General features: G+C 42.7%; 1 protein-coding gene across 2 annotated transcripts in view; it reads right to left on the bottom strand.

Annotated features, from left to right (window-relative positions):
• DNMT1 (DNA methyltransferase 1) overlaps positions 1–16,221 on the bottom strand; it is a 47,459-nt gene extending 31,238 nt beyond the window's left edge. For both annotated transcript variants that reach the window (XM_083351823.1, XM_083351822.1), the window contains exons 1-7: positions 16,133–16,221; positions 8,429–8,471; positions 8,182–8,289; positions 3,875–4,151; positions 3,195–3,267; positions 1,898–2,012; positions 1,132–1,172 (exon numbers count right to left, since the gene is read on the bottom strand). In XM_083351823.1, coding sequence (XP_083207949.1) covers positions 1,132–1,172; positions 1,898–2,012; positions 3,195–3,267; positions 3,875–4,151; positions 8,182–8,289; positions 8,429–8,471; positions 16,133–16,179 — 704 coding nt within the window. In that variant the 5' untranslated portion in view covers positions 16,180–16,221. The remainder of the gene's footprint in view (positions 1–1,131; positions 1,173–1,897; positions 2,013–3,194; positions 3,268–3,874; positions 4,152–8,181; positions 8,290–8,428; positions 8,472–16,132) is intronic.
• Between the last annotated feature and the right edge of the window lie 954 nt (positions 16,222–17,175).

A 17,175-nucleotide genomic window follows, 5' to 3' on the forward strand; every position in this document is an offset into this window, starting at 1 on the left:
AACACACATGCACAGAACTTCTTTGTACAAACAAGCTCATAAAAAGCTAAGTCCGCCAAGGAGGCAAATAATTGGCTATACTATAGTAAATTCCCACTATTATGAAAACAGGTGTCTGCTCCAGTTTTATAATGATTACTTCCAATCTCTGCAGTAGCATGATAAAACACTGGACAGATGCTGAATTTTCAATAAACTTGAAGATGCCTTTTCTGTCTGATCGGAATATAATATTCCCATTTTTTAAATCCTTGTAATAAATTCCATGCTTTCTACCACCCACATAATAATTCCCCCTGCATTTCCATTTCCGAGCTAACTTCCCAGAGTGTCACATCAACATAATAAATGAAACCTAAGTATAATTAAAGGACTACTTTTACTCAATCAGGATTACCGAAGTTTTTTTTTAATGTAAGAACTGCTTTTATTACTCTTTTCCCTCTCTCTATTCAAACGGAGAAGGCTCTGCTACAAAAGTACAGCAGAAGTCTCCCGACACTTCAGTAAGTTACGCAAAATTAGAATTGGTCCTTCTGATGTTGCTAAGATACAACAGCCAGCACTCCACACCAATCTGACCAAGTCTGCTTAGAACTGTAGCTCTGTAACAACAGTATAGTACAGGTTCTCCACCCCGTAGTACATTGTTATAGATCTGACAGGGAACAGATGACTGCAGGATGATCACAAACAAAACGGATATATCCCTTGTGTTTTGATATGAAAAAGAGAAAATGCAGCAACCTTTGTAGTCAAGAATATCAGTGAGATTGGGCCTAAAACTCCAATAATTCTAACAGCACTAACAATTCTAGGAAATGTGGGTTTATAAATCAACAGACCACCAGGTTAGTGAAATCCAAGATGCAGAATGCACAACAAGCAATATTTGAAGTGCTGCCTGCGTTAAAAAAATCAGAAGTCTTTGCCCACATTTGCATCTGCCCCTTTCTCCATGGATGCTGCATGTAATTAACACTGAGTTCTGGCTGATTATTCACTCTCAACAAAAAAAAGCAACTCACTTTTAAGTATATTCATCTTTGGGATCACTGTTTTAGGTAATTGCTAATAAGCCATGGAGATGAAAGTACTTTAGATGTCAAGGATCCAGCCAACAGTACTTACCCTTCCTTGGCTTCAGTTCTGATTCTTTTCTCATCTTGTTCCTTGAGAGGGAAATGGAAAACAAAAAATGCTAAAAAGTTTATATACTTTTTAAATTATAGGTAGTCCTCACTTAGTGACCACTTGAAGTTATGACAGACTCCCCAAAAGTTACTTATGAAGTAACTTTGAAGTTATGGCAACTACATCTCCCCTCCTCTCGTGCCATTGCATATTGGGCATTTGGCTACAAGTTCACCTATATGGCCATTTGCAGTGTCACGTGATCATAATCATGTTTCTTGCTGGTTTCTGACATTTACTTTCTGTTTCCAGAAAAAACTGGCCATTGGATAAAAGGTTTCACTTAACGACCACCACTTTAGCTTAATGACTGCCATGTTCACTACAAAAATTGGGCATGGTGACATGATCACCTACTGAACAACTGCAACAACTTATGACCATAATTCTTGGCTCAATTATGGTTGTAACTTGAGACAACCTACACTGCAGAGATGCCGCTCAAATTGTGAAGCTAGATCTAGCTAGCATCAGTAAAAAATCTCCCTCACAAAAGGACAAACTCTGTTAATATTCAACCCAAAATCAATTTGTCCCAGATGATATAAATTGCAGTGAGGTATTCGGGTGCCTTTTGGCAGAGGGGCACAGGAAAACTAAACTTTCAAAGATTTTCATAAGCCTCCTCAACTGTCAGATGGGGTTAAGCTGAAAGTTCCAGCCAGCCCATGCCAAACAGGGGAAAACTAAGTTGCAAGCATACCTTTTCTCCAGACAGTTCCTCCTCCTCCTCCTCCTCCTCTTCCTCCTCCTCATTTTCTGCATTGCTTTCTTGTTTTAGCTCTCCGTTCACCTCATCTGATTTGCGTTTATTGGAGCTATTGTGGATCCGTAAAATATAAATTAATCAAAGGAGCTGTTCATAGTACATATTAATAAAAGAGAAAAACAAAGCTAAGGGAAATGAGATCTGTTCCATCTTTCTCCCAACTTCTTTGTTGCATTCTCTCCATATTAATCCTTTTTTCTAAAAATTCAGGCTCAGTCACTTTATGGCTGTGTGTAATGTGTAGCTAAATGCATGCCTGTACTTTTACTTCTAATATGTTACATGTGGTAATATTATGTTCTTGATACCATAAGAAGAAGTCTGGCTTTCAATCAGAGTTGTACCATACTTGGAACAGATTATCTACAGAAAGACTTCACTTACTGCCTTATGCAGTGACCAAAGTTACAATAGTGCTGAAAAAATAACTTTGTAACCAAGAAACGCATTTACATCCTTTGCAGCATCTTTTTCTCAGTCACCTGTTCACCGTTACAACCAGTGCACTTTATCTGGTGCCTGAACTAGTTTTTCATTCCCCCCACTTCACAAAAATGGAGACTGGGGAAGAAGTGATTACAAGTAAGCAGGCAGACAATGGGGAATGCATTGAAAGGAATGTGCTAGTGCCAGCTGTTTGCCTAGCGTGCTCAAGGCCAGGAGTGCACTAGGCAAACAGCCAGCATATGCATCCTTTCAATGTATATTCCCCATTATGTGTCTGCTTACTCTCTTGTAGTCCCTTCCTCTCCAATGAATTTAAATACAAATGTTAATTCCCTTCTTGCTAATTATCCCAGTGCTGGGGTGACCATTCCAAAGAGAAGGGGAATGTGGAAAAAGAAAAGCTGAAGTAAAACTGTTAAACACAGTCAGAGTCCCATGATTGTTCATTAGCAATGGAGTTGCCAGTCCCAATTGTGATTGTTAAATGAGGACTGTATTGTTACTGAAATCTCTGATTAGGAACCAGCAATTTCATTGCAAGCTGACTCCCAACTCTTTGCCCCAGGACAGTCTACTGTTCTATTCCCCATTGGAAACATATATCTCAGTATTTATCTCTGCCTGCTCCTTGACATTATTTCAATGCAAGTAGTCATGTCACAATTGGGGTAAAGGGGAAAAAAAGAAAAAAAAGGAAAAGAGCTTACAGGTGTCAACAAAGAGTCAGAAGAGGCACAAACAAATGAAAGTAGAAAAATACCAGGATTTCACATAACTTACTCACCCTTTGGAAAATAGAGCCATTATGGTTGGCTGCTTGCCAGAACTACGAGTGATCCTGGAGCTGGTTGAGGTTCCTGCAAATCCATTTTTAAAAATGTTGCCAGGCAGAAATTATGGTTGCCATTTTAAAAGTGCTTAATGTGGCTATACACCCCTGATTTAAAGGAACACATCTAATCTCCATGTATTATGCTCTAGTAAGAAGGTTGTCTATTGCAATATTGCAGGGATTTTTTAGGCTGTGATAGGAGACAAGAGTTTATGAGCTCTGTATATGTGAGGGAATGCAAAGATCTAGACATCACTGGTACGCATAAGGAGGTCGCCTGCAATTTTGTTGCTATGGGAGACATTTGCCTACCTCCCCTCTTAGATTATTTATTGCATTTTCTTTTAAAATGTTTATCCCCTTTCAAAACAAAGTTTTCTTAGGGAGACCTACTTCTGAAAATTGCAATAAAAATGTGCTAAAATTAAAGGGAGAATCCCACTGTAAGGTTGCTTACAACATTACGTTGGCCAGTTGAGACTAGTGATGGGGGAAAATAACCAATTTTTTATAAATGTTAAGCTATTCTTGTTTAGAGACAATTTAGGATGGTATCCCTTTAAGGCCCAAATTTACAACTAACCTCCCCTCCCCCAGGCAAATGTCTGTTAAGTAGATAATACACATCTTACTTCTATTCTCACTGTTGGACTTGCTCTTCCTGCCTCTTCGAGCTTTTGGAACAAATGGTGAAGATAATGGGGTTGAGGAGGAAGATGAGGCAGCCTCTTCAACTTCCATGCCGCTTTCCTCCTTCCCCTTGTTCTCCGCTCTCTCAGAGTCTTCATCACTGCCATAGCCACCATTTTCTGAGCATCCATTGAGCTTCTGGCCAAATGCCAAGTTGTCTCCATTTTCTAAAGACAGTTCTCTATGGAGCAGGGCTTTGACTTTGGCCAGGTAGAGTTCCTGTAGTAGAAGGGAAAGACTCGGTTGAACATATTTATAGATGAAGGGGATTTATTTATTTATTTATTTATTTATTTATTTATTTAATTTATATACCGCCCTTCTCTCAAGAGACTCAGGGCGGTTAACAGGGCAATACATAAAAGACAAATACAAAAGTTAAAATTATTAAAACATGATTAAACAATGCCCATAGTACAAATAGTACAAATTTAAAATTAAAGTCATAATAACAAACCCACCCCATCCCATCAGGCCAGGCCCGCTTCCTTAAAGAGATGGGTTTTAAGGTCGCGCCGGAAGGAGCGGAGGTCGGGCGCCATCCGGAGCTCTACCGGAAGATGGTTCCATAAGTCCGGTGCACCCACAGAGAACGCTCTCCCCCTGGGGGCCACCAGTCGGCATTCTTTGACCGGCGGCACCCTGAGGAGGCCCTCTCTGTGGGAGCGTACTGGGCGGAGGGAAGTTGACGCCGGCTGCAGGTGCTCCCCAAGGTATTCTGGACCCATGCCATGGAGGGCTTTGTAGGTCATTACCAACACCTTGAACCTCACCCGGAAGACAACTGGCAACCAATGCAGCTCGCGGAGCAAAGGTGTAACACGGGAGTATCGGGAGACCCCCAACACAACTCTCGCGGCTGCATTCTGTGCCAGCTGGAGCCTCCGAGTGGTCTTCAAGGGTAGCCCCATGTAGAGAGCGTTGCAGTAATCAAGACGAGAGGTCACGAGCGCATGAGTGACCGTGCGCAAGGCATCCCGGTCTAGATAGGGCCGCAACTGGCGCACCAGGCGAACCTGGGCGAACGCCCCCCTAGTTACAGCTACAATATGGTCTTCTAAAGAGAGCTGTGAATCTAGGAGGACTCCCAAGTTGCGAGCCCTATCTACAGGAGGTAATGACTCACCCCCCATAATGAGGGGTGGGATATCCTGAATATCCCGGGATGCCGGTACGCACAGCCACTCCGTCTTGTCGGGGTTGAGACGAAGCCTGTTCCTCCCCATCCAGACCCGGACCGCCTCCAGGCACCGGGACATCACGTCGAGGGCATCACTGGGGTGGTTTGGGGTCGAAATGAAAAGTTGGGTATCATCAGCATACTGATGATACCCAACTCCAAAACCACGAATGATCTCACCCAGCGGCTTCATGTAGATGTTGAACAGAAGGGGCGAGAGGACCGACCCCTGAGGGACTCCACAAGCGAGAGGCCTCGCGGTCGACCTCTGCCCCCCGTCAACACCGACTGCGAACGTCCCAGGAGATAGGAGGAGAACCACTGAAGAACCGTGCCTCCCACTCCCAATCCCCTGAGACGCCGCAGCAAGATACCATGGTCGATGGTATCGAAAGCCGCTGAGAGGTCTAATAGGACTAGAACAGAGGAGTATCCTCTGTCCCGAGCCCTCCAGAGATCATTCACCAGCGCGACCAATGCCGTCTCCGTGCTGTACCCAGGCCTGAAGCCCGATTGGTACGGGTCTAGATAATCCGCTTCATCCAGGACCAGAGGGAGCTGATGTGCCACCACACTCTCAACAACCTTCGCAAGGAAGCGAAGGTTGGAGACCGGACGAAAGTTATTCAAAACAGCCGGATCCAAGGTAGGCTTCTTGAGGAGAGGTCTCACCACCGCCTCCTTCAAGGCGGTGGGAAAACTGCCCTCACTCAAAGAAGCAGCTATAACCGCCTGGAACCAGCTTCGTGTCCCCTCCCGGGCTGCATAAACCAGCCAGGAAGGGCACGGGTCCAATAAACATGTGGTGGAGCTCAGCCTCCCCATGATCCTGTCCACTTCCTCCGGAGTCACAGGATCGAACTCCTCCCAGATGACATCGACAAGATCACTCGTGTCCTGATCATCCGATACTGCCCAGTCGGAGTCCAAACCGGTCCGAATCCGAGCGCTTTTGTCCGACAGATGTTGACTAAATTCCTCGGCACGCCCCTGCAAGGGATCCTCACTGACCTCCTGGTTGAGGAGGGAGCGGGTCACCCTAAACAGGGCGGCCGGGCGATTATCTGCGGACGCGATGAGGGCAGCGAAATAATTAGATCTCGCTACCCTCATCGCAGCGAGATAAGACCTAATATGGGTTCTTAGTCGCAATCGGTCGGATTCAGATCGGGTGGACCTCCAAACGCTCTCTAGGCCCCGTCTCCGACGCTTCATCTCCCGGAGCTCCGCGGAAAACCATGGAGCCCATTGGGATCTGCGCCGGGTCAGGGGCCGCAAGGGTACAACTCGGTCAAGTGCCTCCGTGGCCGTCCTTTCCCAGGCCTCCACTAAGGCATCCGCCGAGCTGTGAGCTGGGGAGGCAGGTGGGGCCCCCAGCGCTGCCTGAAACCTCTCAGGGTCCATTAAGCGCCTGGGGCGGAACCATCTAGTTGGCTCAACAACCCCACGGTGGGGGGTGGCAAAACGGAAGACCAGAAGAATCATTTGTGATTCCATGAGACGCTGCCTCCTAACTAACCAGGATCATCTCTTTAGCATAATTCATTTTAATTCTATAGGTTTCACTTCTTAAATTATGAATGTCCATATTTCCGTTTAAAAAAAGAAATAGGGACAGCCATTTCCATGCTCATGGAAGTAGCTAGTTTGCCAATAATCAACAAAAGTATTGGTTTAGGAAATTTATGAGCAGGTTCTCACTATGCTGATAACATGCATGTTTGCACACTCCATCACACGGAGAAAGAACATTGTGTGTGTGAAGACTGTAAAAGGCATATCTTACTTTGTTATTCTACTTAAGTAGGTTAACTAAGATAATTACAATTTTTATTAGTAAATCCCTAGTTATGTTTTTACAGATTATTTAAGTAGCATAATCTTAAATTGTTATGAAAATAATTTAATATTAATGCCTAAAATATGAATGGAATCCTCACTAATGATGTATTGATCCTATTATAAAACAATCTAAATGACTCATTAAAAAGACAGATTTCAATTTCCCCAGCATAAATCTGGAATTTTAAAATTTAGCTTTAGTGAGAAATTGTATACAGGTAGTAACAGTTCACTTAGCGACCGTTCAAAGTTACAACGGCAGGGAAAAAAGTGGTTTATGATCACTTTTCACACTTATAACCTTTGGCAGCATCCCCATGATCATGTGATCAAAATTCAGACGCTTGGCAACTGGTTCACACTTATGACTGCTGCAGTAATGTCATGTGATCTCTTTTGCAACCTTTTGACACGGAAAATCAATGGGGAAGCCAGATTCACTTAACAGCCGTGTTACTAACTTATCAGCTGCATTGATTCACTTAACAACTGTCGCAAGAAATATCGTAAAGTGGGCCAAAACTCACTTAACAACAAAAATGTTTTGCTCAAATGTGGTCATAACTTGAGGGACGACCTGTTTTGACATTTTATTTTATATTTTACTTAAAAAAAAGTGATCTCGCAATATTGTTCTTTGCACAGTGGAAGGATGTAAAAAGTTTCAAATTCCAGGAGCAAAACTGAATATTGTTTGAAATAATACAATTCTACAAGCAAGAGACAATTTTCTTGTAATGACATCCTTAGCAAAGTAAATACTTTACTGAATTTAAATATCAGCAAATTAAGATGCTCAAAAATAATCTCTTTTAAAACTGAGGCTGTTCTGAATGATCAGGTCTTCTTATAACAGGGCCAATTATACATGTATTAGTAGCATAGGTTTGTATTTTGATTTCAAGACTTACTTTGAAAAGCTACATAAATTGATAGCAATTCTCAGGTCATGTCTTTCTTCCTATAGATTAATGGTATATATGAGAAATTTTCATATATGCTTAAATCACAAAGCAAAAGAATTTGTTTCCTCTAGCACTGTGCCTTGATCAGATGTTCAAGTTAAGATACGCAATGAAAACTTGCAGGAACAAAATTTGACTTGCAGCAACCATGCATCGTCTCATTCTGAAATCACTGTTAGCATTCTGAACATTAATTGTAAGGCAGGCAAAGCAAACAAGAGTTGAACAAAATGGGATGAATCTATTTATCTTGATTACCCACCTCAGAAAGTTCCTCTTTGCGCAACTTGGTCTCCAGATCTTTCAACTGATTTTGAACATCTACTTGTAAGAAGCCATGTATCAAACTCAGCTTTTCTTTAACACATTCCTAAAGCCAGAAAGGAGAAAAGACTAGGTGAGTACCACAGCTAGTGACCCAGGTCTGCAGAAGCTTCCCAAGCAACAGAAGCAGAAGGATATTTCATGACTCTTCATGGGAAGGGTGTAGTAAGAAGTTTGTTACTTACTCTTTCACCAAGACCATCTTCATCCCTCTCTAGATCTTTCAGCCTGTTTTTAAAGCAAAACGCAAAGACATCACAAATTAGTTTTCTATTTTGCCCTCTTGACTTTTGGAGGAAATTTCTCCTCTGAAATGAAGGCCAAGTTAGAGGATCAACAACCGATTTAGATATACACAACCCCTTTGATCTGTGACTTTTATCACAGTAGGATATAGTTCCTAGTGGAACAAATTCAGAAATGACTCACTGACACTGTCATATTGTGCCAAGCCAAAGTTTAGGTATGGTTTGTTGAACAGGTTACTGTTGGCTTGATAGACATAAAAACACAAATCCATGAACAGCCAAACCACAGTTTGGCTTAGCACAATATTTGTGAACAAGACTGTTGTGGGCAATCAAAGGAGATTCTTCACTGAGTGAAGATCTCAGCATTCCATGAGTGCAATTCTTTTACATAGAAAGAGGGAGTATGTAAACTTGAGACTTCCTCTGGATTTCTATTAGAATCCCAAGAAATAAAGGATCACATTAAAAATACCCTTTGGGACTGCAACAATATTTGTCATGTTGTGCTTAGATGGAGGGCAGCTTCTAAAGTAAATGAAGCTCAAGGTCATTAGCACTAAAGATCGGTGGAAATATCTGACAGTCAGGAACAGTATTTGTGTTACACTTTAATCCCTGCATGTATAATTTAAATATATTTTGATTGTGCATCTTGCTAAAAGCAATTCAGACGGTGCTTGGGTTGAGGAAAAAATTCACACGCTTTTAGAAGATAAACTACCTCAAGTACTTGCACTGAACATAATTAAAACTGGTGATTGAGAATTGAATCCTCCAGCCTTGGTGGAGCAGTGGGCTAATGCCTCCTTAAGTGACACCAGCTGCCTGCAATTAGTGCAGGTTCGCATCCCACCAGGCTCAAGGTTGACTCAGCCTTCCATCCTCCCGAGGTAGGTAAAATGAGGACCCAGATTGTTGGGGGCAATTAAGCTGACTTTGTAATAATGCCGCTTGGGGTGTGTGTGAAAGCCCTAATAAGCAGGCATATACATAGAATGAAGGCTACTGCTAAGCTTGTAAGCCGCCCTGAGTCTTCGGAGAAGGGCGGGATATAAATGGAATTAAAATAAACATAAAATAAAAATATATCAATAGGTCTAGTGCAGGCATGTCAAACTGCTGGCCCATAGGCCAGATGCGTCACGCAGAAACCGCACCCACCCCATTGCTGGCAATGGGGAAAAAGTCATGATACGTTGCATGACGTCACGTGACGTCGTGAGTTTGACATGCCTGGTCTAGTGTCATGTGAAGTATGGTTTGGCAGCTACCTGTCAGGTATAGGTTAAGGATAAAATGGTCTAATTTAAGATAAGTGACCCACTCTTCATTCTAGGGAAACAAGGAATCCATATATTCCTCTTCCTCATTGAAATAGTTGAACTTAAAAAAGCAGTAAACTCCATTTGTTTTAAAATCAGGCAAAATCACTTCTTGCACTGAGAATAGGCTGGCTGATCAACATGACATCCAAGAAACCCCCAAACCAATAGGATTTGTTAACATTATTCCTCTCATATTGCATCTACCAGGTTCTCATGGGACCACCTTACATACATATGCACAGCTTCCTTTATCCAGAGCACCTGCAAATCCCTTAGGTTGCGCCAAAGGAAAATACCTGTACCAGGAAGTAATAGGCCTTTTCTGACCTTCTTTAGCTGACTGGAAAAACCACTTAGCTCCCATTGTCTTAGTATGAGTAAAGCAGTTCAGCTGGCAATAAACACTAATGTAATAAAAGTAACTAGGTTCACCCACGGCCAAAAAAGAAGAAGAGAAAACTAGCTTGATTTAAACCATCTTTCCTAAACTTGATGAGAACTTTTGGGCTACAAATCCAACCATGCCCGGCTATCTCAAGCAATCAAAGGCCTTGAAGGAGGCTGCAATCCAAATTATCTTGAAGCTCCCAAATTGGGGGGAAATTCTAATTAACATTCTAATAGGAGTATATCAAAATTAAAGGTGGAAAAAAATCTACATCGATTAATATACAGTATATCTCAAAAAAAATGAGATGGTGTTAAAGTTCAATTCATAGAGCAAATACCCAATTCATCCCTTTGTTAATAATCCAGTTTTGCTCACATTACAAAAAAGATGTTGAGACTTTGGAAAAAGTGCAAAGAGCAGCAACTAAGACAGGGGTGCCAAACTGCCGGCCCGTGGCCTGGATGCATCATAGTGAAACCGCGCCCACCCCATTGCTGGCAATGGCAAAAAAGTCACGATACGTTGCAACACGTCATGTGACATTGCGAGTTTGACATCCCTGAACTAAGATAATTAAAGGCCTGGTGATTGATATGAAGAATGGTTGTAGGATTTGGGTTTGGCTACTCTAGAGAAAAGAAGAACTATGGGAGACATGATAGCAATGTTGCAATATGTGAGAGGTTGCCACAGAGAGGAGGGGGGTCAACTTATTCTCCAAAGCACCGGAGGGCAGGACAAGAAACAATGGTTGGAAACTGACTAAAGAGAGAAGCAACCTTGAATTAAGGAGAAACTTCCTAACAGTGAGGACAATTAACCAGTGGAACAGCTTGCCATCAGAAGTTGTGGGTGCTTCATCACGGGAGGTTTTTAAGAAAAGACTGGATAATCACTTGTCTGAAATGGCATAAGGTCTCCTGCTTGAGCAGGAGGCTGGACTAGAAGACCTCCAAGGCCCCTTCTAGTTCTATTCTGATTGAATGTCATCTTAGAGGATGCTTCTAATTGGCAAGAGTAATTCCACAACTAAGAATAGTTCTCTTAATTTCTATGCAGCAGAGGTACAGAGAGCCCAAAGCCTCATCTCATACTTCAGATTGAAATCTATAGCTGCCAACACAAAGGAAGAGGAAGCGATTATAAGCACAGGTGATGATTTCCACACACAAATAAAAACAAATCTATTCATAGAGACACTGAAAAACATGCCTTAGGTTAGGGCTTCAACCTTTTTTTTACAGGAAACACTGTTTTTGTGTTATTTGACTTCTTCTGATCCCTTCTTTATTGTAGTACCAGCTAAAATAACCATTTCACTAGATTACTAATGTAGTAAAACAAGACAAACTGAATGCCCAGTTTTCTATCTGCTTTCACCTAAAACTATATCATAAATTAGAAATGTGAGAAACAGAACACAAGATGTGGATATCGTGGGAAAAGAGTTTTCTTCTGGCTCAAAGGACTCTTTGTACTACTGACTTCATAGTTCAGAGTGAGCACACTGCCCCAGACAGAATGATATGCAAACAGGTAAAAAGAAATTACAGGTAGATTCTGGGCCACAGATTCCCTATCTTCTTTCAAAACAAAACAGTAGACGGTTATTGAAGAAGATATTAATATATTCTTCTGGATCTTATCATTCAACTGTGTCTATACCCATGCAAGAGACTGGTCCCTATGAGACAACAGTGTTAAGACCCTCTTTGGATTACATTTCATTTACTCTCATGTGTAAAGATAGTCAGAAACATGATCAAAATGTCAACAGCAATATCAGAGACCAAAGTATTTCTACTACTCCAGTGAAGTCAAATGCTTTCCTGTGGAGGCACATCAGGGAACTGTCCTCTCCATATATATTTTGTCAGTACTATTCTGGTTATATAATTTAGCAAGCTATACGGCTATACTGTTGAAACTCAAATACTTTGGCCACCTAATGAGAAGGAAGGACTCACTGGAGAAGAGCCTAATGCTGGGAAAAGTTGAGGGCAAGAGAAGAAGGGGACGACAGAGAATGAGCTGGCTGGATGGAGTCACTGAAGCAGTAGGCGTGAGCTTAAATGGACTCCAGAAGATGGTAGAGGACAGGAAGGCCTGGAGGAATGTTGTCCATGGGGTCACGATGGGTCGGACACGACTTCGCAACTAACAACAACAACGGCCATACTGCTTTTTTTTACAAAGACCTCTTCATTCAAAAATTGGCTTTTTTTTTCTTTGCCTACTGCCCTGATTGGGGAAAAAAAACCTCTCTGGAGACTCCAGATACATTTCAGGTTGGAATTTCCAAATTTATATCCTAGAACTAATACAGACCAGGTTAAATCAAAGAAGGATGTCAGCTGTTATTATTATAGCACTTTAAGTACACTATTCATCACCATTTAAAGTGGGCTATACTTACTCCGATTAAAGTGTTTACCTTTTGACTTTTTATTCATATTCTTCATAATGCTGCTTGGCCTTACTCTGTAAAAACATCCCCACCTTCAGCTGGTATGTAATTAAAATATTTAAGCTTCATGCATTTGACAGCTGGGCCATACTTATAAAAGTTTTTACTAGTACTACAACTACTACTACAAAAAAACCCTAGCTTTTAAAATTGTAACAAATATCTTTTTTTCTGCAACTGGCAAAAAAATTATCCCTCTGTGCACCCACTTCCTCTCATCTTTAGCCACTATGGTTAAACTTGCCACAAAGCTAGTTGGTTTATGTTCTTAATCACCTGCACAATCACTCCAATATAAGCTCTCTTTTACTGTTTTAGCTTGAGTATAAGATTTGTTTAGGGTCAGGCAGCAGAACTTTTAAAAAAAATCATGGGGACAAACCTTGAACCATCCCTTGCTCCACAGTTAAAATAAATTCTTTAAATAATTCTCAACTGAGAATCAGTTTCATTCTACAAAATCAATATGCCGCATGGCTAACAATTACTGTAGCAATTATATAAAAAAGAATAAATTTTAGTTTCTGTCTTTTCTGTTTCCCCATTTTTTTAAAAAATATATATTTTTAAATGAAAGCAACCTCCTGGACCAGTGACTTGTCACAGTAACCAAAAAACATTCAGCTTCACGTTGCTTCTTGATTAATCAATGCAATTTGTAAATTTCCTGCCAAAGCAAACTAACTGAGGTTTCATTTTAAAACATTCAACCAAAGCTGTTCAAAATTTTACTCTGTGACTGTATTTCTCTACAGCGGACTCATTGCTCCCCACTGGCAATACAAGGAAAGGGCAAGGGAGCACTCCAAGGTGCAAGAAAAATTTAAAGGACTTTGCTGATACAAGGTTTTATGACTCTTCTGTTATGACCATAAACCACGTCAAAACCAAGGGTGACAGTTCTATAATAGAAATTAGAAGAAGCCAAAGAGATTTTATTCAGATAGAACGGTTGACTTGGATGGAATTTCATTACAAATCCTGCCAAGACTGGCAATTATGTATTACAACTGTCACGAAAATGGGAACAAGAGAATAGAGTTGAGAAAAAATTCAAGTGTTGATGTTCTGTCTGAAGGGCAGGTGAGCAAGTTCCTGCCCATTGTGACTCCAAACAAAAGCAACACAGTCTCTCTCAGAAGGAAGGAGATACGCAAATAGATGTCCCATGTGGTACATCTAGTGTGCTTGCTCACAACGGTCATAGTAGTATGGTATCCTTAAAGGTAGTACCTTAGCTTGCAGGCAATTTAATGAGAAGCTGAAAAAGAAAGAAAAGGAACACTTTCCTTCTCCCAAGCTCTCCATGTCTGCACAAAAGTCAACTCATTCCCAATAAGCACTCATTTTTGGCTCCATTTTGCAGGCAGGTCTGAAAAACCACCTAAAGTAGACTTGAGAGCTGGAACACAGAGGTTTAGCAGATACTAAACTAAAGAAGCAGGAGAGAGCAACATTTGTTTTGCCTCAAAATTTATTTTTCAGGAAGAAAAGAAATAGTTGTATATGTAATCTCTTTTCTAACAACCTTAATAGGGCTTATAGAACTTAAAGCCTAAAGCTGATGAATGGTAAAGATCAAATATTTTCCCATAGTACAAAGAAACTGACCTATGTCCGTAGCAACACTATTGGAGTGAAGAGGCTGGGTTGGGGAAAAGAGACGAAGAGCGCTTTATATGTTTCTCTGGTGGAGGATAATAGCTATCCATCATTCCAGGGAAAGCGAGGAAGCAAAAGGACTTAAAAAAAGACAACTTGTTTTGAACCAACATGATAATGTGCACAGCACTGATTATTTGGAGCAATTGTCAGATAATTCTGCCCAGCGAAAGAGGCCCACAAAAACCCACCTCCATTAGAAAGAGCCAGGTTCCATTGAAATGCAGCGCGCTGCTGGAAGTGCCAGAGCAGAAAGCCACCACCCCATCCTGCAAGCTCATGATTGCCAACAACCCAACCCATGTCATTTCCCCCCCCCCTTATTTTTATGCAGAAGTCAGGGCATGTTAACCAATGCTTCCTGAACCGCGCGTGTGCGCCTGCGTTAATCCTTGCCCTAAACACAAACAAATGTTCCCGCCAAGATGCGCTTTCAACTGGAAAAGAAATTCGTTTTCACTTCCTGTCCCAGATGGCAAGGGGTGGCATAAGGAGAAAAAAAGGAAGGGCAGAGGAAAGATGAGGCCCATATGCTTGTGAGATATACAGTGGCTAATTTCTGCCGCTCTACGCATTCGTATTCCTACATTCCCACCTCCACTCAAAAAGCAGCTGGCACTTTTGAATGTTTTTAGTAAATCCCCACTTCCGATTCCTCCTTTTTTTCCCCCCAATAGTTGCCTTGGAGAGAGACAATTCGATCCCAGGACCCGAAGGCCCTAAAACTTGATAACATACTTATTTTAACTGATTTTAGGAACAAATTAAAACTAAGTTTTGCCACTTGACAGGTATGGGGGGGGGGGGAAAGCACTAAAGGAGAAGAAAACAGCGCAGAGGTCAAACAATCCTAGGAACAAGAAACAGAATAGATCCCCATTCCTTTATCCAAGTAAATATCTTCTCCCTCCAACGGGGGAAAAAAAAACATTAGGTAAAGAATTTGAAGGGCCTTGCACTTCTGGTCCCTATCACTATCTGGGAGAAATATCCTTTTTTTTCAAACTAAAAAAACACAAACTAAAAAAAAAAACGGGGGATTATGGGTTTTAATTGTTGTTTTAGATTTGTATTACTGTTTTTAACTGGGCATGGGTTTAATCTTTTTTAATTTTTGTATTGTCTTTTTTATATATGCCCTGTGAACCGCCCTGAGTCCCTACCAAGGAGAAGGGCGGTATACAAATTAAATAAAACTATAAACTATAACTAAACTAAAAATGCTTTCTCCTAGTTACACCCCCCCCCCCAAAAGAGACTCAGAAATCCACTGCAGGCTATTAAAAGTGGCGGGGGGGGAGGGAGGGAGAGAAGAGAACTAGCACCTTCCTTTACTATCTCTCCATACAGTTCCGGGCTCCCTCGTCGCACTTCCCCCAACCCCTTCGGGAACTTTTTCGCACCCTGCGTAACCCAACGGCCGCGCGGCACGTCCGGGGAGGCGGAAGATCGAAACCCGGGAGTCCGGGAATTGTCAGTTTGGAGGACGGAGAGAGAGGAGATTCACCATCAAGCAGGAAGAGGGTAGAGGAAGCACGAGGGGTCTCGCTCCCCTTGCCCCGAAATGCAAGTCGGGGACGCGACTACGGGGACGATGAAAGGGGGAAAAAACCCCCTCCTCCTCCCCGCCCAGATTAGAAGGGTGCCGAAGACCAGCCCCAGCCTCCGCAGGAGCGGTGCCCACGGGCGTGGGGGTGGGGAGGTCAACGTGCCCTCGGGACAGGACAGGGGAGCGAAATAACCTCCGGCCGGGGCATCCGCCGGCCGAGTCCTCCCCGGCGCCGAGTACTCACCGCCTGCGCAGCTCCTCCGGGGTCAGCGGAGCGGCCTGGGCGGGCATCGGGACCGGCAGGACAGCAGGCAAGGATCCGACGGGAGCCGATTTGGCGCGCACCGGGGAGGGAGGGGGCGGAGCGGCTTCGGGATAGACCATCCTGCGCGGGGGGCGGGGGAGGAAAGGGGAGGGAGGAAAGGGCGGAACTTACCCAGTCGCCATTCAGGGAGAGGGAGAAACCAAACGGCGGGTGGAGGGGGGGGGGGAGGAGGGAGAGAGCAGCGGACGGGTGAGCGGGCAGCGCGCGCAGAAGCTGCCCTGTGCGAAGCCGGGGCTCGTGATTTTTCGGCTTTCCGGTTTCCAAAAGCAGCTTGGCTCGGTGCCGCCGGGAGAGGCAAGCTGCAGGGCGCGGGAGACCCAGTATTTCGGCTTTTTCTCCCTGGTTTTAGCTCGAGCAGCCTTTGCCCGTAGAAACTCGTTACAGATAATAGCGTAGGAATTTTGCTGGTTCGGTTCAGTCCGGCACTTTTCCTGCTTCCCCTGACCCTCTGGAAAATTCAAATAAAGAAGGCAGTAATCTTCCCGTACAGCTTGTTCCCGCAGTATCTGAATATTCCAAACGTGTGGCCTTTCAAATCGTGGGCTGAAGCTCTTTTTTTAAAAATCACTGGGCTTTCCTGATGCGCAGTTAATTTTGGGCTCAGCGATCCATATTCTGCTAATATTCATCATAGATTCCTTAATATATTTGGACTATATTTGACTAATAGAAAAGAATATCTGTACTTCAGAACTGAACTGTAGAGTTTTGGGTGCTTTCTGAGCTTGGTTACTTGCAGATATTTCATTACTAGTTCAAAATACCTTGAATTATGGATCTCATCAATCTTCCTTACTACCTATTTTCAGTGTGATGGACAAATATACCAACAAATGAGAGGAACACTCGGCATCACCACTCATCAGAGACCGTAATGCAATCTCTAGATATTATAGCATTCCGATGCATAGAACTAAAAGATTGGATCTGACACCCTTATCACAATAAAAAAAAAGAACAGC

Source organism: Vipera ursinii (assembly GCF_947247035.1).
Source record: "Vipera ursinii genome assembly, chromosome: 2".
Lineage (NCBI taxonomy): Eukaryota > Metazoa > Chordata > Lepidosauria > Squamata > Viperidae > Vipera > Vipera ursinii.